Source organism: Zootoca vivipara, chromosome 16, assembly GCF_963506605.1.
Source record: "Zootoca vivipara chromosome 16, rZooViv1.1, whole genome shotgun sequence".
In the NCBI taxonomy this organism is placed as follows: Eukaryota; Metazoa; Chordata; class Lepidosauria; order Squamata; family Lacertidae; genus Zootoca; species Zootoca vivipara.
Window position 1 is genome coordinate 40,623,338 of NC_083291.1, and position 22,578 is coordinate 40,645,915.

A 22,578-nucleotide genomic window follows, 5' to 3' on the forward strand; every position below is an offset into this window, starting at 1 on the left:
AATCCAAATAAAAGCACGAACAACCCAATAGCCTAGACACCTGCCATCATGCATAGTTTGATCTTTAAACGGAAGCACCCTGAGGAAGGTCTCCTTTTCAAACTTCTAGGCAGATTTCTCAAAAGAAACTCAGCTATACACTTTAAGCACAAAGCACCTTGAAGCATCTATTACACCCTGAAACCCCACCTTTCTTCAGGGGAGCTGAAAGTGGGTTTCCTTGAGGGTCTCCCATCCCTGAGCTTCAGGCTTCAGTCTTTCAAATGTCAGCACTCCCTCAAGGTGGTGGGTTCTCCTTCCTTGGAGGTTTTAAAGCAGTGTTGGGATGGCCATCTGTCATGAAGGCTTTAGTTGAGAATCCTGCATTGCAGGGGGTTAGACTAGATGACCCTCAGGGTCCCTTCCAACTCTACTATGCTATTATTTTATTATCTTTCATCATACTTAGGTCCAGTGGGTGGGGAAAGATTCAGCCCTTGAATCTACATATGCAGATCAATTAAACTATCTTAATGAAAGGCATGGATTTAAACAGGATTCATTTGACTCGGCTGGATTTCCTCATATTGTATTTCAGAAAATGATGGATTATACTTTAGTATAATTAAAATAGCATGATGGTTAAGATACAATGGAACAATGTTAATCCAGATTAAGCACATTTTCATGGTATTTTAATCTAGTTTGACTCAGTCTCTGGGTAACCAATGATTTATAAGTGCATTTGTTCAATGTCCTTTCAGGTTCCTCACCTTCATAGTAGGTTTTTTTTTTTAAAAAAAAAAATGGCACTCTTCATTTTGTCGTGGTACTGTTCTGTATGCAAGGATGTGTGATCCAAAGCTGCTATTTCCCATTTAGCAAGGCCCCAGTCAACTGCAACCTTCCAGAGTGAAGCAGAATGATGCTTAAACCATTTGAAGTATTGTTAACAGGTATAAGCAGACTACAAAGCAGAATGGCGGTGACCTGTTTAGGTACTGCATTTCGAAGGGACAATGCAGTTCCATATTTCCAGCAGCAGGTGCAACAGAGAATCTAGGAGGAGAAAGATGGATAGACCCATGTAGGAGAGCACCATGCAAAATGTCTGGCTGGCACCCTAACCATGGGGCACAAAAACCAGCTCTCCACCCTGAGAACCCTCAACGGTGTCTCTCTCAATGGGCTGTTCAGCAACTCCACAGTGAAGCAGAGTACTGTATAATCCAGTGTATGGTCCCTTCCTTCAGAGACAGAGAAGGTGATAGAAGTGGTTGTACAGGAAAGGTGTCTTTTACCGATCCCTCTCTGGCTGTGTCTCAGCAGGCAAGGCCTGCAGTACCTGTCCAGAGACTTGTTCAGGTTCTGGTGAGCTGTATACCATAGATGTCACCATCACAGGTCCTTTCACGGTTTAGGCAAGTAGCTTCGGTGGAATTCTCTGCATCACGGACGTTGTACTCTCCTTTTTTACAGGCTGTGGATTTGAGGTAGTAAATGACCCCAGCCATTCCTCCCAGGACCAACATGGTAGCAGCAGCAATTGCTATGACAGCAATAATGTAAAGCCAATGATCTGCAAAGGAGGAAGCAGAGTGCAAGTGTATTCTTAAGAAACAGTGTGTTCCTAACAATGTGTTGCCTTACAAAAGGAACGTTTTCTCCTCCTGGTGTTTTCCCATTCACTCAGCCTTCCCTCCTGCTGTTTTTCAACTTGCAGGCAGGGTGGGACGAATGGCTGTCTGTATCTTTTCTCCTGCAAGTGGAAAAACAGCTGGGGTGTGCATGTGATTTTGAACAGAAAGAATAAGGATAAAATTAAGTCCCACTCTTCACCACCCTGCCATTCCTCTCCCACACATTTTCAGCTTCTGGTGACTGCGTTTTATTTTTATAAGAAGCGAGACAGGAGGTTGTACCTGCAATGTAACATTGCTGAGCATTCATTCTGATTTGTTTCTGGGGAGGTTACATAACAATACATGACCATCCATCCAGATTTGCTTGCATGGTGTGTATACTCAACAGTCACTTGCTCTCCACACACTTTTCAGGGCATTTTCCCTTCACTTTTCTAACCACAAAGAGTTTGTTTGTTTGTTTTAATACTACTACTACTACTACTAATAATAATAATAATAAATTTGTACCCCACCCATCTGACTGGGCTGCCCCAGCCACTCTGGGCAGCTTCCAACATATATAAAAACATAATAAAACATGAAACCTTAAAAAGCTTCCCTATACAGGGCTGCCTTCAGATGTCTTCTAAAGGTTATATAGTTATTCATCTTCTTGACATCTGATGGGAGGGCGTTCCACAGGGCGGGCGCCACTACCAAGAAGGCCCTCTGTCTGGTTCCCTGTAGCTTCACCTCTGTGAGGGAATTGCCAGAAAGGCCTCAGTGCTGCATCTCAGTGTCTGGGCTTAATGATGGGGGTGGAAACAAAATAAAAAAAATCCTTTCAGTAGCATCTTAGAGACCAACTAAGTTTGTCATTGGTATGAGCTTTTGTGTGCATGCACACTTCTTCAGATACATTGAAACAGAAACTGTATTTGAAGAAGTGTGCATGCACACAAAAGCTCATAACAATGACAAACTTAGTTGGTCTCTAAGATGCTACTGGAAGGATTTTTGTTTGTTTGTTTCGGCTACAGCAGACCAACACGGCTACCTACCTGTAAGTAGAACGATGGGTGTAGAAATGCTCCTTCAGGTATATGAGGCCATTTAGGGCTTTAAAAGTCAGCACCAACACTTTGAATTGTGCTCAGAAATGTACTGGGAGCCAATGTAGGCCTTCCAGTGTGATATGGTCCCAGTGGCTGCTCCCAGTTACCAGTCTAGCTGCCACATTCTGGATTAGTTGTAGTTTCAAAGGCAGCTTCACGAAGACGACATTTCAGTGAGATAACCAGGGCATGCACCACTCTGGTGAGGCAGTGCACAGGCAGGTAGGGTCTCAGCTAGCATACCAGATGAAGCTGGTAGACAGCTGCCCTGGATACAGAATTAACCTGCGCCTCCATGGACAGCTGTGAGTCCAAAATTACTCCCAGGCTGCGCACCTGGTCCTTTAGGGGCACAGTTACTCCATTCAGGACCAGGGAGTCCCCCACACCTGCCCACCCTCTGTCTTGTTGGGATTAATCTTCAATCTGTTAGCTGCCATCCATCACTTTTAAAAAGTAAATTTGTTGTGCTTTTATCCACTTTAATAGTGCAATCCTAAATTTCCAGTATGCATTTCAATGTCTGCTGTAAAATACTGACAGCCTGGAAGCAACCCTAGTTTTCTTCCCCCAGCGTATATTTAAGCTTCCAGGACACACACCTGTTAAGCTCTTGCACCTGCTGCTCACATAGTCTTGACTGACTTGCTCCTTTGCCAGCACTCAGTTGGGGTAGGTTGTCTAGCTTAGACTTCTAGCATTCAAGATGCAACCAAAAGAGCACACAGTATTTCAAATTATTTCTGCTATGTGGCCTCACCTTCCACCTTGATCTCCACCTGGCTGTGCTGCTGCCCATGCTTGTTGCTGGCTGTGCACTCATACACACCACTGTTTTGTTCATCTGCGCTGGCAACAGTCACTGTGCTGTTGTTGCCGCCGTAGTTGAGGTTGGAGGCCTGAGGCACTTTCCAGGAGTAGCTGGCAGCTGGAGACCCATCCGCCTGGCATGTGATGGTAAAGTTTTCTCCCCTTCTGATGGGTAAGGTACCACTGACAGCCAGAATGGAGATAACAGGCCTGTCTGGAAACAGAAGAGAAGGTGGCTTCAGGTCAGCCAGCATCCCAAGAAGAGGCTACCTTTCTTTGCTCTTCATCACTGTGATATTTGGGTGCTGCTAGCAAGCTCAGTTCAAGAGTGTAACTCAACTGATCACCCTAATTTTTCCAACTGAAGCACTTCCCCAGCCTGGAGAGGTATCAGTGGAAAACTCAGAGGGAGGGGAAAGGAATAACTTGTGGTTTAGTCCACCAGGAATGCAATGTTGTGCTGGTCCAGCAGCAATGCCTTCTGAAAATTTTGGAGAAATACCACCCACCAAAGAAAGCAGCAGAAGATTGGACACTTGAAAAATTGAATAATATTTTAGAGAAACCGGGCCAGGACTTTAGTCCAGCCTTGGTTTAGACTGATGACTCACATTTCAATTTTTGCTTCTCTCAATTTCTACTTTTCTCAGTCTTATCTTAAGCCGAGCTCCACATTTCTGCATCAATTTGCATTTTTTAAGTCCTCATGAAAATTCACCGGCAATTTAGTGCAATTTTATCCTCGTATACACAACTGTATGCAACTTGGCTTGATATGCACATATTTGCAAAGCAGTGTTCTCTCATAAATGCATTCATATGTTATCTTATGTTATGTTTTATGTATAGTTTCCACATCTTTGTATAACTGGAGAATGGATTAGAGAACTGCATCACAAAATTTGGATACGTGTGTCTTTTGTAGGACACCTGTGTTTCACTTTGTGTACTGTTGCAGAAAGTGAAACTAATTCCTTCACCTACTCACATTCCACTTGCACATTCACCAACCATCTCTCAGTTCCGTGGCCATTGGTGGCCTTGCATTGGTAGATGCCAGAGTCATTCCTGCTGACATTCCGTTCTCTGTAGAACTCCTCGATGCCTCCCTCCTTGGAACAAACGACCAGAGGGATGGGAGTCCCATTGGCTTCACAGGCCAGCGAATGCAAAGCCCCCTCAAGCCAGGTCTGGTTGCTTGGGCAGCTGGACTCATCCATTTTAGGTTTGGCTGAAACACATTGATATAACAAGAAACTCCTCTTGACATAAGCAGGGTGAGCCTCTGTATGGTCATGAACAGAGCTGCCCCCAAACTATGTCACAGAAGGCTACATTGCTCTGCAATGAGGGGACTTGGTTTCAAAACAGATTTTGCATTGTGGCCATTTCAGTTGGCTATTTTGTAATCTTTCAGTTTAGGCTTCCAAAAAAATTGTGATAAATTATTAGCTAATATTAGCTCATCCTTGACATTTCAGATGGTGCCCTCCAGATATCATGGATTACAGATCCCATCAGCCCCTGAAACCATGGCCAATAGTTAAGGAAGATGGTACTGTAGTTGTAGTTAAAAACTGGAGGGCACCACATTGGCTACCATGTTGTTGTTGTTGTTTAGCTATGTCCGACTCTTCATGACCCCATGGACCAGAGCACGCCAGGCCACTGGGCTAAGTAGTATGGCTACAAGGACATGCTTTTCCTGGTAAGGATTTCTACACCAGACATCTTGGATGCCACTCTTGGACGCTTGGCTTAGGGTCAAAGCTAAAGTGTATCACTTAGGAACAGGCAGATTTGGAGACAGCAGGTTGAAATATATAATACCTATGCAAGCAAACAAATTCCCCTCAAATCGGCTCAAAACCTGGAAAATCTCCCAGACTACAGTATTCTTCTTCCTCCTCCTCACCTGGCAAAAAGGGAAGCTCAACCCACCTGAAGTAGGTGGCAGGAGGGAAGTCTAGACTCCTAGTGGAACAGGATGCCACCCAGGTTAACCAAGGACTAGGGCCAGTTCTCCTACCAGGTGAGGGCGAGGGGGTGACTGGCTTGATGTGTTACTTCTCCAGAGACCACAACCAACACTCACTTTCCACTGCAACCACGACTGCCTTAGCCACTGTCCCAAGCCGGTTTGTGGCATTGCACCAGAAGGTTCCATTGTAGAGTGGAATCCCTTGTCCTTGGCTGAGGTAGTATGTTATGCCATCTTTGGTGCATGTAACCTCTGGAGGCGGAATCCCCTCAGCTTTACAGGAAAAGGAAGGCAGCGCCTCCTCTACCAAGATCCAGTTACTCGGACAGTTGGATTCATCCATTTCTGGTTTATCTGAAATGTTGAGAGAGACAGTGACATTTTGCAAGAATTCCAAGACAGATGTTTTGTGGCAGCTGTGGAAGCAGTTCTTTCTGGAGTTAGTGAACTTGAAAAACCACCAGGTGAGGTAGAAGCTAGAAACATGTTGCATAAGAAACACTCACCCATTAAGGAGGCAAATTCAGAACAGGTCAAGCTGTGCTGGGTTCTCAGCAGCCTGGCAAAGGTTACAGGAAGAGGTGTAGTGTGTATGGGGGGACACAGCAGGGGCCATCGCCCCAGGGTGCAACTGGGCTGCAGAGGTTCTAAAGGTGCCACGAGACTGGGAGGGAGGTGGCTCCTTTCTGCAGCCAGCCAGCCAGGGCCTTCCCTGCCAGTGCCTCAGGAACAATGCTGCATGCTTCTCGCACCACGGCTGGCTCCACCACAATGCACGTCAGGTCACTGCTGCACCAGGCAGCTCACTCAGCTCCCCCACCCACCCTGGGACCACCACAGAGCCCCAATCAAGGCCCCCATATGGGAGCATGCAGCCAGAGGAGCTGAAACAAGGAGCTGAAGCAAGGCCTCTGCCTTGCCAGTGTGCCTCAACCCTTTGCTCCAGGAGGCCTATTGCTACTCTACAGTTTTAGGCTTGATATTTCTTTTCTTTAAAGAGGAACAATGGAACAATAAGAACTAATAATAAGCCAGTTGAAAAAAGAGTGAGGACTGTTCTGGTGAACAGGCTTCAATTTCAATATTCACTTTAAAGAAATTATATTGAAAGCAATGAAATAAATTACACATCCACTCACCCCCAAACTCTCCCATTTCTAAGCATTTGTGTTTTTTCCTACTGCTAGTCAGCCTTTGGTGACTTTTGCTGCTTCTTGCTGGCATTTTCCTTCCCCCGTTTTCTTTCGCAGCCCTCAGCTTCATTTTGCCACACTGTCATTCAGTAGAACTTTGTTCAAAAGAGCCCACAATCTCATCATGTCAGGTATGCCATTAACAACAGGACTAAGCCACTCTGTGGGTCAGTGAGGACTGTGAGGGCAAAAAGAAGCCAAATGGAGGAAGGACAAAGGGCATTAAAACAGCAGTCAGAAGCCGCTTGCACCGAGAGCCAGAAATCAGCTAAAGCAAGAAGCGCTCATGAAAAAAATAACACAGAACAATGCAACTTTGTTTGGCTTGGTCCTGAAAGCAGCCACTTAAAAACCTACCAGCGTGGCCACCCATTTGACAGATGGTCAGGGCTCACTTACACTCCACTTGAATGCTCACAGCTCTGGTACTGGAGCCATGCACATTTGTGGCTGTGCAGAAGTAGGTGCCGGCATAGTCTCTGGTGACCCTCTGGAGATGCCCAGGGCTATAAGTCACACCATCCTTAATGCACTCAATGGTTGGCTCTGGGTCTCCCCCAGCAGAGCAGGTGAACATTTCCTCTGTCCCTGATGTCCAGATCCAGCTATGGGGGCAACTCAAATCATTCATCTCAGGCCCATCTGGAAGACAAGGAGAAAAATAGAATCTGATTTTACAGGGGTAATTATGGTAGGATAACACAACCCTGCTAGTGGCTCACAGTTGCGGCAGCCAGAGGAACTGCTTGACAATTTCCGCTGAAGACATATGGGCCTCAACAGAGCAAAAAATATACCTTCCTATACTTCTTACATTTCTGGTGGGAACCTGGTCACCTTTTGCCACTATAAAGCTAGACAAATTTTATGGTCAGTTGTCTACTCTTAAGTTCTGTTAAAACCTGTGGGATTAAAGTATGGATCATCTGCACATGCCTAGTTGCTGCTTCTGCCTTGATTCTTCCACATCAGCTGCACACACCATGCATGCAAGGTGCAAGGGGCACTTACACTCAACCCTGCTTGTGACCATCTTGCTGCTTGATCCATGTGCATTGGTAGCGTTGCAGTGATAAACACCAGCATGGCTTTGTGTGATGTTCTGCAGTTTGTTGGAAATGTACACTTTACCATCTTTCATGCAGGAAACGTCTGGAACTGGGACCCCATGAGCTTGGCAAATGAAATCCAGTTGGCTGCCTTCAACCCAAGTTTGGTTACTTGGGCAGTCAGACTCACTCAGCTGAGGCCCGTCTGCAACAGAGAGAAGATGGACAATGCATCTACTGAAAGCCGGGCAGGAATAAGCAGCCCAAATGACCCCATGAGCTTTGAACCTGCAGATCCTGGACCAGGCCAGGGCCAGGGGCCAAATACAGCCCTGCAGGCCTCTCCACCCAGCTCTCTTTCTCTTCTTCCCAGGCCAACTTCCTCGAGCGTTTAGCCTGGCCAAAATGTATACTTGAGTCCTGCTCAGGCTTCTTGCTTGCCTGGGTGGAGGACTGAGAGGGGCATGAGAGTGTGCGTAGAAACCGGCAAAAAATGAAGAGTATATTTTTATATACCAGAGTGGGAGCAAGAATTCTTTAAACTCTGTTGCAACGTTTGAATAACTTTAGTGGTAGATTTAAGAAAGATCTGAAACCTTAGATAAATCAATAATTAGTTAATTTAAGACAAAAATCTGTATTGGCAACAAATAATAGATAATTGAAAAAAGGAATGGACGGGAGGTCCGGTTTATAGTCCAAGGACCACTTTTTGTTTTATTGATTTGGTTTGTATTTCTTGTCTTTTTTTGGTGTATCAATAAGAAAGAAAGAAAGAAAGAAAGAAAGAAAGAAAGAAAGAAAGAAAGAAAGAAAGAAAGAAAGAAAGAAAGAAACTGGCATACTAGACAAAGGTAAAAATGGCATTCACCATTCAGCACACTTTTGCTTCTGGTCTCATCCAGCACTGGCTTGCCTAGAATGGGATGTAGCCCTGGGGCTGAAAAGGCCCCTACCCCACCCCACCTCACCCCTGTTGTAGATGGTCCCCCCACCCCAAGTCTGAGCAGCCAACTACCTCCCACTCCATAGCTCCTGCCCAGTGGTCAACAGAACAAGCAAGGCAAGAAGCAGAGAAGCACTCACTGGCAGGCAAGGGAGTTGCCACCTCAGAAGCAAGGCTCCTTGGGCAGGAGGGGCTGGAGCCAAGGAAGCAGGGTGTGCACAAAGCTTCTGCCAAGCTTGAGCTTTCGTTTGAGCAGGTTGCTCACTGAGGGCTCTCCAAGGTGCTGCTTGAGATCAAGACCCAGTAGGCTGTTCAACCTGACATACGTGATGCTAAATTCAGAGCCATTGTCCCAGGGTGGCTACGTTGGACCCCATTCTTGCTTGCCTCACATAGATCATAACACATAAATTTCACTTACATTCCACATAGATGGTGACTGTTCTGGTGATGGAGCCAAGCTCATTAGTGGCAGTGCAGTTATAGTTGCCGGTTTGGGTCCGGTTAACCTGTTCCTCCTTTTCCATGTTGTGAGCCACACCTTCTCTGGAGCAAGCCACAGTTGGCTTGGGGTTCCCCTTAGCCAGGCAGTGGAGGGTTTGGTGTGTCCCCTCTACCCACGTATGGTTGCTGGGACAAGTGGAGTCATCCATTTCCGGCACATCTGCAATGTGCAGAGGGAACACACACATTGGTTGAGGCTCTTCTCTCTTTGGGTAAGAAATAAAGGGGGGAGGTTTAATGTTGGAGAATGTTGGTCTGGAACATCTGGGTGGTGCTGGGCAGGTGGTTACTTAAGCCTCATTGGTACAGGCAAGTGTATGTGAGCATGTGTTAAGAAAAACTGGGCCTAGCTTGAGGTAGATCAGGTGACTGCCTTAGGCAGCTGGTTGTCATAAAAGGGTGACAAAGAGTTATTTCTTATCTTTGATACTGTGGGCAACCCAAGGCAGCTGCCCCACTCTGCCTTGTGGCTGAGCTGGCCTTGCCTGTTGTGTTTTTTGGCTTCAGATATAAAAGAATCTCGGGCTGACTGCTTTCAGAATTTTATTGTCAGTTTGTTTGGCTTCTCTTGTAAACCACCTCACAAGCGGAATCTTTATTATTGCATTTGCAATTGTTCAAGATAAAACCTATTTTGGAAAGAAACTACTTTTGCCTTTTTAGGGGTCTTTATTGTTTGGTCCATGGGGTCACGAAGAGTCAGACACAACTAAACGACTAAACAACAACAACAAATTTTTTGTTTACAGATACAGTAGTTGCCTTGGTGATATTATCTTGTGTCGATTCAGTAGTCATTGTATTGTTATACTCTGTGGGGATTATGGCAATGAGAGCTAGTCTGTTTGCATTTACAGATATGGATAGAGAAAAAAATAACATCTAAACTAACTTATTTGAATTTGAGATATGACAATATGACCAATGACTGGTCTCAACTTATTAATATGCACAGAAAACGGTTGAGAATGCGTTTACATGCAGTTTGGCTTAATGAATATTTAAAAGTAGAAGACATTCTTCGAGGGTTATGCTTACAAAAGGCACCAACCCTCTTAAGGATGATGAAGCGTTTTGTAAGGAGGGGTCATTAATTCTTAACAAATGCTTGTTTGACCTAATGTTACTCATTATAGAAGCTGCGGTAAATGAGACCGAAAAGTTGGAGGGGTATAGCAAGACACTCTAAGACTCATTAAAGCAGGAGCAAGGGGTTAATACTCTTGCAACAAAGATGAAATAACTTGATATCAATATAAAACAGTAGTCAGAGCAGATTAACGAATTTAAAAAGTCAAAATTCTTAAGAGATCAACGCAATTACAGCAACAAGCAGGTGTACTGGTGGTTTAATAAGGGAACTACAAATTTCAAGAGAACCACTCGGTGTGATGCTGCAACTTTGAATTCTGATTATGACACATCAGAGTCAGCCTTATGTCAGGAGGTGAGGGACTTGGGCTTCAACATAATGCTGGTGGAGGCAACTCAACTCATCCTTGAGAGCTATGCATAGACCTAATACCAGAGCTTTTAAGAAGGAAGCAACTACATCTCAGAGTTCAAATTTTCACTCCCGTTCATCGAGGACGTACCGCAGGTAGCAGTAATTAATTTAGGCCACTTACAGCTATAGAAACTGAAGTATTGAATCTGGGCTTATCCTTTGTCCCCACTCCACAATATCTTTCCAGACGTGGGTTGATCTGCATAAACTTATATGCGTAATAAAACTTAGAGCATATTTTGGTGATGAGTCTCCCCAAATTGTGAGTCACTTTTGACCCAAATCACATTTTATACCACCTTTACTGGATTCAGACTTTACTATTCAGACTTTCCAAAACACAGTTTTGCGGGAGATTTCTTGAATAGAGGACCAATCAGTTAGAATTTTCAAGAATATATCAAGGGCACAAAGAACAGCTTTAAGGAATCTATCACAGGATGAGTCAATAGTTATCAAACAGGTTGATAAAGAGAGAGCTGTTGTGGTTTGAAATACCACAGACCACAATTTTGAAATACAATGACAACTTTCTGATACCACATATTACACCCCCATTACATGTGATCCTACTGGAGGGGCGGCCTGGGGAGCGCATAGACAAGCAGCCAGGCTCTTAGCCAGAGTGGCGAGGCATGATTTTTGCACCCCCCTAGGCCTGCACACTTGGCGGGGACCAACCTGGCCAACCAATAGGTTCCAAGATCCAAAATGAAGACCTTGCTTCCAATACCATCCAAGTCAACTCCTTTCTCTGCTTCTGTGACAGAAGCCAGTACTGATGCCATGCCCCCCCCTCCAATCACCAGCACCAATCCCAGGAGTCCTTGACACAGCCACTGTGGCATATGATCACATTTTATTGGCTCTTCCTGACAGGCGGGAAACTGCAAATGAGTTAAGACTGTCTCCTTTTCTCTTTCTGGCTGTTAAATTCTGTGAACACTGTCTTGTTATCACAGCATGTGAAGCGGCAGTGGCAGTGGGAGTGTGATAGGCCTTGCTGGTTTTTTGCAGCAGTCTGCAAGTGTCAGAGTGTCCTGGCACCTGCTGAAAGAGCAGTTAGGCTGGCATCCAAACAGATTGCAGTTGTGGCAAGGGGGCAAGAGGAAGAACAATGCCATCTTGTGGAGGACTGAGGGCCCCCCAAATTTTCAAGGAAGGGGCAACCCCCTCAAAATTCTGTGGTGGCTGTGCACACCTCATGGATGCACACCATGTGGCATGTGCGCCTGATGTCAGCATGTTGCACAGTGTGCGCACATGGCATGAGCACATTGCACAGTGTGCTGACGTTAGCTGCACGTGCCAAGCATTCCTGGCACCCTCAATTGCAGGGATAAGCCAGCATGCTTGCTGGATACACACTGTACATTTAAAGCACATTGTTGTTGTTGTTTAGTCGTTTAGTCGTGTCCGACTCTTTGTGACCCCATGGACCAGAGCACGCCAGGCACTCCTGTCTTGCACTGCCTCCCGCAGTTTGGTCAAACTCATTTTGGTAGCTTCGAGAACACTGTCCAACCATCTCATCCTCTGATAGGTTTGATCTTCTTGCAGTCCATGGGACTCTCAAGAGTCTCCTCCAGCACCATAATTCAAAAGCATCAATTCTTTGGCGATCAGCCTTCTTTATGGTCCAGCTCTCACTTTCATACCTCACGACTGGGAAAACCATACTATACGGACCTTTATCAGCAAGGTGATGTCTCTGCTTTTTAAGATGCTGTCTAGGTTTGTTAAAGCACATTACACACCATAATTATAAAGCACATTTTCCACACACACCCCAAAGACCTATGTTTAAGTGCCCAAAGTGCACCACATACATTGCCTCAGCAAATTGTGGCTGTGTACACCCCATTCATTTAAAGCATATCTCCCTTCCCCTAAAGGAACTAGAGTTTATGAAGAATGCTGGGAATTGTAGCTCTGTGAGGGGTAAACTACGGTTCCCCGGATTCTTTGTGGGTGTGGGTGTACACAGTCCCAATCTGTTTCTGAGGCCTGGCTGCGTAAACCATTCAAGTGGCAGCAGGGAAGCAGAAAACAATAGGAAAGGGCTGTCACAAGACCACCTGTGACATCACAGAAGATGCTGTGGGATCCACCTCTCAGGTGACATAGGGCAGGTGCCAGAGGTGGCAAAATGCCCCAAGCTAGGCAAGTTTGGGAAGGAGTACAAAGGCCTGGTTCTTCTGGTTGTGGAGGTAGAAAGCTGTTCAAGCCCTGCTTTCCTCCATATTCAGCAAATATGGAGAAAGGTGCAACCAAGTTTCTCTCTAGCTCACCAGGTGGATCTCTACCCCTAAGTCTCCCACCTCATAGACCCCTTATGCCTCCTGTTCAAGTTTTCTGTAGATGTGGGGCAGGCATGTGACCTCCAACATTGCAATTTAAAAACAGAGCATTGCTGCTTGAAAGACACAGCTGGATTGATGTGCTGCTGCATCTCATATACAATATAGATATAACGTTTTTAACCATAAAAAAGAGCAAAACCAAACATTATTGGAAGGGAAGGTCTATACTCACAGAAGACAGTAAGATTGGCAGACGTCTGCTTAAGGATGGTCTCACCACCAATCACCCGTTCTGCTTGACATATGAATTCCCTCCCATTATCTTCCTTCTCAGCTATAAGGGTGGATTGCAGAGAAAGCTGGTTGCCAGACACCAGGGTCCTTCCAGAAGCAATTTTGATTTGAAGAGAAATGTCGGGTGGCTGAGTCTCAGAAGAATTGCATATAATGGTCACAGAATCATTCACAAGAGTCTGAGATGGAAGGATCTTCAAGGAAGGCTCAGGTAAACCTGCAGTTACCATGAAGAAGATTGTTATTTGTATAACTACTCAAAAATGCTCCCCTCCTGGTTTCCAGCTAGATGCTGGTCAGTGGAAATGTTTGTTTTGAGCTCTCTGGCTGTCTAGTGCCAGCTGGAAGCTACATCAAAATGTCAAATTCCAGCCATTATCTGAGAAGTCTGTGGCCATAAAGCTGTTCTAAAATGAAGATACGCTTAGGGGGAACTAGACGGAGTGGTTAAATGTGTGGTGTCCACCAAAACCAGCTTTCACATGACTTCACCTCCTCCAATTTAGAATGCCATGAATCTTCCACATTTGGCTGCCAAACCAAAAACAAGGTCCATTTTTCTAAATCAGGAGCAAGGAAGCCTTTTTATCCCATGGGACATAATTCCTCATGTTCCTGGGCCCCCATCATGCCAGCAGTTGGTGAAGCCAGAGGCAAAAGTGGGCTGACTAATGCAATAGGCTGCATTTCCAGCCACACAAAAGTCCAAGGATTCTACACCCACATCTTTCCACCCCCCTGTGAGGCAAGCAAAAGACGTCATCACAGTGCAAGTTCCAGCAAGATCAAAAGGCATGAGGAGGGTTCGATGTAGAGGTGCTAAAGGGTGTGGCCTGGGGTGGGTCCCAAAAGCCAGGCAGAGAGGCCTGGACAGCTGCCTTCATCCCTGCTCCTGCATAACTATGTGCATCTAGAATTGGAGCAGCTTGCGAATGCTCTAAAATTTAGAAGATAATGCAGCCATTCATGGTTTGCTCTTATTGCTGCTTTAGCTGTTCTTCCCAAATGGTATGTTTGTAAGTATCTGGTGTGTTTTTAATTACACGGCATATTTATTTCTTAAAACTGCCTTGAGCTCTTTAGAAAAGTGAAAAATAAACCCAGCAAATAAATGATGTTTACAAATTTACCGTGTCTTCTGTGTGTTTGTGAACTGCTAACCACTCAAAGAAAAGCTGCCTGCCTTTCCCCCTTTCATCACTGAACTCTGCTAATGCATTTGCAGTATGTTCCATTTGCTCAGGTGAGGTTGGGGGCAGCTTGTCTCTGGGCACTTGAGCCAAACATCCCTCGCAGTTTCATTAAAGCACCAAGCTCAGAGACCCAAAGAAAAAAGATTGAGGGGAACAGAGTTATTTTTTGTCACAGAGTTATTAATAGACTCCCACTAACAGGATTATAATAATTACATATTTCCTGCATGCCCACCAGCAGTAGAATGCCTTTCCTGATAACGGAACTGGAAATTGGTAGTTACACAGGGGGAAAAAATACAAGCTGTTTTTTGTTCTGTGAATGAGGTCCTTGCTAAACTGGCTCACGTCAAGAGCCTCTCAAATCTAGCATCCTGTAACTAATTGTAATCGCTCAGAGGAAGTGATTGAAAAGCTGTAAGATCCAAGGAAGGGTGTAGGCATTCTGAAGTGGTCCAGCTTCTTGTCGCCACATTCAGCATCAGAAAATAGCTTTATGTAAACTGGTTGGACTGCATTAAGTGCCCTGAAGTTTCCTGAAATATTGATCTCCTAATACGATCAAAGAGGTTCATGAAAAGCTGGAAAACTAGACAAAAATGGGGGAAAGAGCCTCTGGATAATTGGGGGCTATTGATTCCTTCTGTTTCATTTCAAGGTACTGTTTCAGAAGTTGGGCACCCCCCCCCACTCTCTGCTGAGTGGTAGCAAGACTCCGTGAGGGCTCCAGGTGCTCCCCCAGGGCTTGTGCTCCTTTGGAGAACTGAAGATGCAGAGGAGACTGTTGTAGCTTTAAGAAATATTATTTATTCACATATTTACACCTTCAGTCTGCATGGAGGGAGTCCAGTTCTTACAGCATGGTCATCTTAAAAGGGCCTTGTACCCCACTGGAGTGCAAGGCATCTCTGCCAGCCTGCCTTCAGCTAACCTGCCTATCTATCTATTCCTCTGCCACCTCAAACACATACCCTATCACCATGGCAACCTCTATGTGCCCAGGCCCATGATTCCTCTCAGATGGGCCATCAACACCTTTTGTCATATTAATGCCTCTATCCCAGGTGAGGCCCTAGCTTGGAAAGGAAGCTTAGCCTCTTTTCCCACTGGCCTCCAATCTTCCCTTCAACACTCAATCAAAATCCTACAATTATTCATTTCTAGGTTTTTTTTGGGGGGGGGTTTCCCCTCAAATCTATAACAGTACTATTAAGTGAAAGCAAAAGGAATCCCCATAACGAACAAGGGTGGTTCTGTGTTGGGACCAGCTGCTTGCCACCACTCAGCCAGCTGAAGACACGCTTTCTAGCCCAACAAGGAGTGCAAGTCAGCAAGCTGATGTAGCAACCAGCCAGTTGCCCTGGTGACAGAGCTGGCGACAGAGGCATGGAGGAGAAACCCCATTGCACCAGTTTCTCATGACTACTTCATGCCATTGGAACAGAGCCCTACTGCGAAGACTGCGTTGGTCAGTATGCACTGATCTACACACATAAAACAAATTCACACACAGGCGTCTTCCAAAAACCCAATGTCAGGGTTGTTGTGACTACTCTTGAGTAACGACCTTCCACATGCTTGTCTTTCAGAAGCTTTTATTAGTGTACATTATTTACAGTGTAACGAACTGCTGGATTCATGTCTACTCGCTCGAGTCAGATTCCTGCACTGCCCCCCTCTGCATTCTAGACCAACATAAAAGCCTCGGAACTGAGAAGCGCCTCCCTTTCCTCCTCCTCCTCAATTCCAGAGTCGGGGGGAAGGGTCTTCGGTCTGACTGATTCCTGTCCTCTCTTTCCCCCTCCCTCTCTCCCTGCCTATGGAGCAGGGGCTCTTAGATGTTGCCAGAGCCCTGGCACTCCCTTTCCATTTCCTGACTCCCTCCGTCAGACCCTTCGCTCTCATGACTGCTGGGAGACGAGCTGCTTCGGATGGGGGAGGGCTGTTCTCTGTAAGCCCTCCCCCTTACACCCAAACCAAATGGAAACCAATGTCCCCACTGTGGAAGGACGTGTGGATCCAGAATTGGCCTCCACAGTCACTTACGGACCCATTGTTAAAACTGTGTTTATGGAAGACAATCTTACTCGGCTACGAGGGATCACCAAAGAAGCAGCAGCACTGGCAGTGTGTTTGCGCCTTCCTCTGCCCGTTTCTCTCTGCCCCCTACTTTCTTTTCCCCAGTTCTGCTGCCTTGCAATTGACCTCACCGTGCCTCTCCAACCTCTGGTTTGGTCTTGCATCATTTATTCACATGGCTTTTTAAGGGGGAGAGAAACCACGAAAGCTGGTCCCCATGTTATGCTAAGCCAATGCTCTGGTGTGTTTCCTCTCAGTGCAGCAAAGAAGGAGGCGGGCAGGCATGATTTGAACACCCTACACCAGCAGCACACTTGCTCATTCCCAGTAAGCTATGTTTAGCGCTGGCTTACTGTTCATGTGCAGACCAGAATAAAGGGAAGACAACAGTACTGAGGCAGATGGACCAATGACTGGACTCCGTCTAAGACAACTTCTTATATTCTCATGTCCTCATGATGCTGGACACACAAATGTTAAATACACTTTTCCAATTTTCATTCCACTAATGTGCTTAATGTGTGACAGTCTCTTGTAAAAAAACACACACAGCTTCTGATTCTTCAAATCCTGAGCTATTTTCTTTCTCTTTTTACAGTAATTCAAGTCATTAATTTTCAGTGAAAATTTCAAAATTAATTTTCATTCTTAAGAAGAGAAGAAATAGTACACAAACGATAAAAAGCTTGCAACTCACCAAAGACCGTTAGGACCTTGACGAAGGATGCCTTCTCCAAGAAGGGCCCGTCCGGCCTCAGGTCCAGGGCTGCATGGCAGGTAACTTCCTTCCCCTGGTCGTCCTGCCGAGCAGCTATGGCATGAGTCACCACAACATCACTGGCTTCATTGTCATGATGGTCCTCAAAGGTCTTCACATGCAGCTCCTCCTTCCCTTTATGCAAGGTCACAGTGAGGTTCTGGATGGGGGCAACGCTGAAAACCCGGCATGTCAAGTTATATTCCTTACCCACCTCCATCATTGGCAATGGATCCAACACTACCTGCTCTGGAATCTCTGGAATGATATGTGGAAGCACATTGGGATGGGATGGTAAGAAAAACACCAGGGCCTCATTTGAATACTGGAAGGCTTGGTTTCTGGTGGGCGGGGCTTGTGCTCCGGGATGAGCCCCTCCCTTAACAGGGGCGTCGGCCTCCTCTTGCTTCTTGCCTCAGACTTGCCTCAAGTTGCATTTCGTTTCTCTCATGTTATTTTGTTACAGTTTTCTCTCAGTTTATTATTAAAGCTTGTTTACATTTACATGAGCCACTTATTTCTCTCAAAGAATAAGAAACTTTGCTGAGGGAAGGTGTGGAATGTCCTAAACTTGGGTGAGCGAGGGGATATTCCCAGTTTGCCAGGAGGATTGGTTTTGCCAATCACCCTCCACCTCCACAACAGGGATTACACACGAATGGCAGCTGCTGCTGTTGAAATCCCACAAGTAGAGAAGGACCGGATCATGAAGGCCACATCCACACAACACATTTAAAGCATTATGATGCTACTTTAAACACTCATGGCTCCCCCCCCCAGACTTCTGGGAGTTGTACATTGTTAAGGTTGCTGAGAGTTATTAGAACACCCCTCTCCCCCTCCAAGAGCTACAATTCCCAGAGTTCCCTGGGCAGAGCAATTGATTGTTAATTAACCCTAGTGATGGGCTGCAGAGCTTTTGCCACAATAGGGAAATGCATGATAAATAAATCAAAATGAGTGCTCAGCAAATAGCCATATCTTTGTGCGAACAAATCAGGATGACTGCTCCATAAACAGGTCATCTGGAAGCCCACAGGATCTCCAGGAAGAGTAAAAACTCAAGGTGAAGGGACAGAAACAAAGGAGGGGTAGGCTGTTTTCTGCTTTACTTGATGATATTTGCTATTTGCCATTCCCATGACCCCCAGGCTCCTCCTTAACCACTAGACATAGCCAGGTTCTGCCGTCTAACATGCAAGGGGGTTAACCTTCCACTACCAGGATCCATCCCTGTTGACCCTCCGCATGAGGCCCATTCAGGCAATCAGGGAGTCAGGGTGGAGAGTCTAGGGTGGTCAAACACCCTACTTTATAGGGGGCAGTCCTATCAAGTCCTATCAAGACTTTCAAATATTATTGGAAAGGTCCTCTGCTTACCTGGCTGCCTAGTCCAAGGCCAGCTTAAAGCCTAAGCAGGGAGAGCAGAAGGCACCTTGAAGTTGCCTCTCAACAGACAGGAGACTGAACTGCCCCACTATCCACAGACTCTCCATGATGTGAGCTGCATTAAATTTCTATTTAAGCTCCGGTCATTCTTTTTAAATGCAAATTTTATGCAAATCTCTGTCCCTCTATGTCACGGGTGTCAAACACAAGGCCCGGGGGCCAAATCCGGCCCGCCAGACCTCGTCATGTGGCCCGCCGAGCGCCCCAACCAGCGGGACCCAGCAGCGGGACCTTGCTGCTGAAGTGCCGCGCCGACAAAGCACCGACAAATAGCTGGGGCGGGGGGTTAGAAAGGCGGCCAGAGCAGCGCTGCGTGGAGCGCCCCGAGCCACAGCAGGAGAAGGAGGAGGCAGCTTGCCGCGTCAGCGCCCGGCAGCGCCGCACGGAGAGTCCCGAGCCTCTGCGACGCAGCAGTGCTCTGTAGCACTTTGAATCCTCCTCCTCCTGCCACGGCTCGGCGCCTGGAAATGGCGGCTGCTGCTGCTGCTGCTGAAGCACAGACAAAGCACCCAGCAGCGCCGTGTGGAGGAGGAGGAGGATTCAAAGTGCTACAGAGCACTGCTGCGTCCCAGAGGCTCGGGACTCTCCGCACGGCGCTGCCGGGCACCGACCCGGCAAGCCTCCGCCTCCTCTTGCCTCACCTCCTCCTCCTCCTACCGCGGCTCAGCCTCATGAACGTGAGCTCAGCAGCGGCTCAGCCTCACGAATGTGCAACTCTGAGGCTTTACGCACTTCTCCTAAAACAGACACCCGCTGCCTCACGCTGCACGGGAAATGCTTTTTGCCCCTGGGTCCCTTCGCACTCTTTTCTGGCGCTGAATGAAGGCAGCGACCCCCCCTTCCCTTTCTTTCTTCCTCTCTCTCGTTCTTATTCTTTCTTTCCCACTCCTTCCTTCCTTCTTTATCTCTGTCTTCTCTCCCTCTTTCTTTTTATTTCCTTCTTTATTCCTTCTTTCCTACTCTTCTTTCTCTCACCTCTTTCCTTCCTCTCTCCCTCCTGCTCCCTCTTTTCTTCCTTCCTTCCTTCCTTCCTTCCTTCCTTCCTTCCTTCCTTCCTTCCTTCCTTCCTTCCCATCTTTCTTCCTCTCCCTCATTCTTATTCTTTCTTTCCCTCTACTTCCTTCCTTCTTTCTCCCTTTCCGTCTTCTCTCCCTCTTTCTTTTTCTTTCCTTCTTTATTCTCTTCCTTATTTCCTACTCTTCTTTCTCTCCCCTCTTTCTTTCCTTCCTTCCTCTCTCCCTCCCACTCCCTATTTCCTTCCTTCCTTCCTTCCTTCCTTCCTTCCTTCCTCCCTCCCTCCCTCCCTCCCTCCCTCCCTCTCCCTCTCCTCAGAAACATAGGATGCTGCTTTATACTTCTGGCCCTTAAACCCTGGAGCCAGGAGAGCAGCTTCAGTGAGTCAACCTCAGCCAGTCCCTTTGGTGAAGGGTGGTGGCTCACTGGCAGAACATCTGTCCTGCATGCAGAAGGACCCCAGCATCTCCAGGTACCAGTAGCTCTGCAAAGGTCCTGCATGAAACCCTAGCGAGCCTCCACCACCCAGTGCAGTTACCAAAAATCATTTTTCAATAAATTGTACAATAATTGTACATTTGAATATCTACTTGCCATTATTCTGACTATGTTTCTGCTTTCAGAGCTAGTTATTACTTACATTATTACAAAAAACAGTAATAATTGAATGCAGTGACAATAATTTATGATAATAAAGAGTGGACACATAGTCCACAACCGGCCCTTTGAGGATGTCCAAACTGCTGATGCGGCCCCCGATGAATTTGAGTTTGACACCCCTGCTCTATGTCCTATATTTTATGATGCCCCCACAGCAGTCAGGAGATCATCCACCACATCCCAAGAACACTCCTTGGGAGTCAAAGGCAAGCATATTCACGCATATTAAGAAACGTGCGTTTGAGCACCTCTCTTTGCTCCTAAGAGGCGATACACCTCAGAACTTTCAAATGGTGCTGCTCATGCTGGGACCTGAGAAAGGGAGGGATCTTCAGTTGTGGGGCATCCACTGCAATGCCATCCTCCCTTGTGAAGGAAACTAGCTTGGCTTGACACCGTTCATCTTGTTCAGTCTCTGAGGCCAAACTGGCTTGGATTTTGTAATTGCCTAGATCAGAGACTGCATAGGGGCAAGCCACTACAAGTTCCCTAGAGAAAAGGGAAAAGATGCAAACACCACATTTTGTTTTGTTTTTTAAATAGCCTTTGCTTCATAGCTACTTACGATAGACCGTGATGTTTGCATGCACAGATCTGTGCTTTCCGTAGCAGCTGAAGGAGCACTCTGCAGTGGGCGCCCACTCCGTGATGTTCACAAGCTGGAAGGCTGCCCAGCCGGTCCCATTGTCTCTCTTCTCCTTGATCAGAGATGTCTCCAAGCTTCCCCTGGCATCTGTTTCCTGACAGCTGGCACTGCAGTTCAGCCAGAGAGACCCACCACGCACCACCACAGGGTTTTCCGGCCAAATGGTCACATCAAAAGTGTGCTGTTCAGCTCCTGAAATAGTGCACATGCTCACAAGCATTTTGTCAGGGGGTTGGCAAAAAAGAAGGAGGGCACACAGAGATTGACAGGGTCCTAAAACAGAGAGGATCTAATATTCCATGTCTTGGCAGCCTTTAAAATTCCTACCCCACACCCTCTTCCCTCTCTCTCCTTCATAGGATACTTCAAGAAAATTATGATGCTCACTTTCTCCAAAAATGAAACTCAAAGCAGCTTGCAAAAAAATGAACATTAAAATAAGGATAAAACAACCTAAAACAGACATATGGCTCGTTCTTGTGTCGGCACCCATCGCACCTCCCTTAGAGGAGGCACATGGAGACAGATGTGGAATTCAGGGTCCAAATTGTCACTATGCTGGTACTGAAATTACTGAAGGATGTATAGTTCTAATTCTAAGGATTAGCGTTTGTTTACTTCTGATCAAACTTGCTTAGAATTGCACTCTGAAACTGTGAGCCTGTGCCTGAAAGATTGCACCACTTCAAGGAATGTGCAAGGAGTGATAGGCACATTCTATTACAGAAGCACACAGCAGTGCTTGCCAACATCACAGGGAAAATTAGGTGTCAGTATCCAGACCCTCCAATTGCCCTGATTTTACTGGTACATCCCAGATTCACAGAAGCATCCCTGGCTTCCATTTGGATCTGGTAAAAGACTCCTCCTCCTTCTAATGGAAATTCATAATCACATCACTGCCAGAGTAAAATTCGGCCCTCTGGGAGCTCTTTCCGATTCTTTCCCTTTGAATAAAGGGGTCAAACAGGGCTGCCTTTTGGCCCCTTTCTTATTCAATTTCTATATCAATGACATTGTTACAACTATGAAGGCCCTAAATCAATCTGCCCCCTCCTTACAACAGCTCAAGATCCCCATATTACTCTATGCGGACGACATGGTGATACTTTCATTAACCAAGCAGGGCCTAAACAACATGCTCAGAGGGCTCATGACATATTGTGATACCAACTCCCTCGAAATCAATTTCGCCAAAACCAAAATTCTTACTTTTGGCACGAAAACTCGGAAGTCATTCTGGAATTTTGAGGGCCACCCCATTGAATATTGTTCAGCATTCAAATATTTGGGTATCACTTTTCAGCATGGGCTTAGCTGGTCAGCTCACCTAAATATGACCATCCTGGCCGCCCGTAGAACCATCAAAGCCTTGGAGAAATTCTTCTATGCAAAAGGCGGCCAGTTGGTTCCACCAATTAGAAAAGCATTTATCAGCAAAGACCTCCCGATGTTACTGTATGGGGTTGAAATT

The 22,578-nt window shown here is 46.2% G+C and overlaps 1 protein-coding gene across 1 annotated transcript; it reads right to left on the reverse strand.

The window, feature by feature from the left end:
* Nucleotides 1-781: 781 nt before the first annotated feature.
* ICAM5 (intercellular adhesion molecule 5) lies at nt 782-21,809 on the reverse strand. The gene is made up of 10 exons (XM_035140537.2): nt 21,024-21,809; nt 17,276-17,593; nt 13,245-13,523; nt 9,120-9,362; nt 7,715-7,957; nt 7,103-7,345; nt 5,625-5,864; nt 4,518-4,760; nt 3,480-3,743; nt 782-1,558 (listed from the first exon to the last, which is right to left on the reverse strand). Exons 1-10 carry the CDS (start codon nt 21,322-21,324, stop codon nt 1,341-1,343), a joined length of 2,592 nt encoding a protein of 863 aa, XP_034996428.2. The 5' UTR covers nt 21,325-21,809; the 3' UTR covers nt 782-1,340.
* Nucleotides 21,810-22,578: the final 769 nt, after the last annotated feature.

Coding starts and splice junctions, on each gene's coding strand:
- ICAM5 (XM_035140537.2), bottom strand. CDS start 21,324: ATGCTTGTGAGCATGTGCACTATTTCAGGAGCTGAACAGCACACTTTT. Junction 7,958..9,119: donor AGTCACCATCTATGTGGAAT/GTAAGTGAAATT, acceptor TCTCTGTTGCAG/ACGGGCCTCAGCTGAGTGAG. Junction 5,865..7,102: donor TGTGAGCATTCAAGTGGAGT/GTAAGTGAGCCC, acceptor TCAACATTTCAG/ATAAACCAGAAATGGATGAA.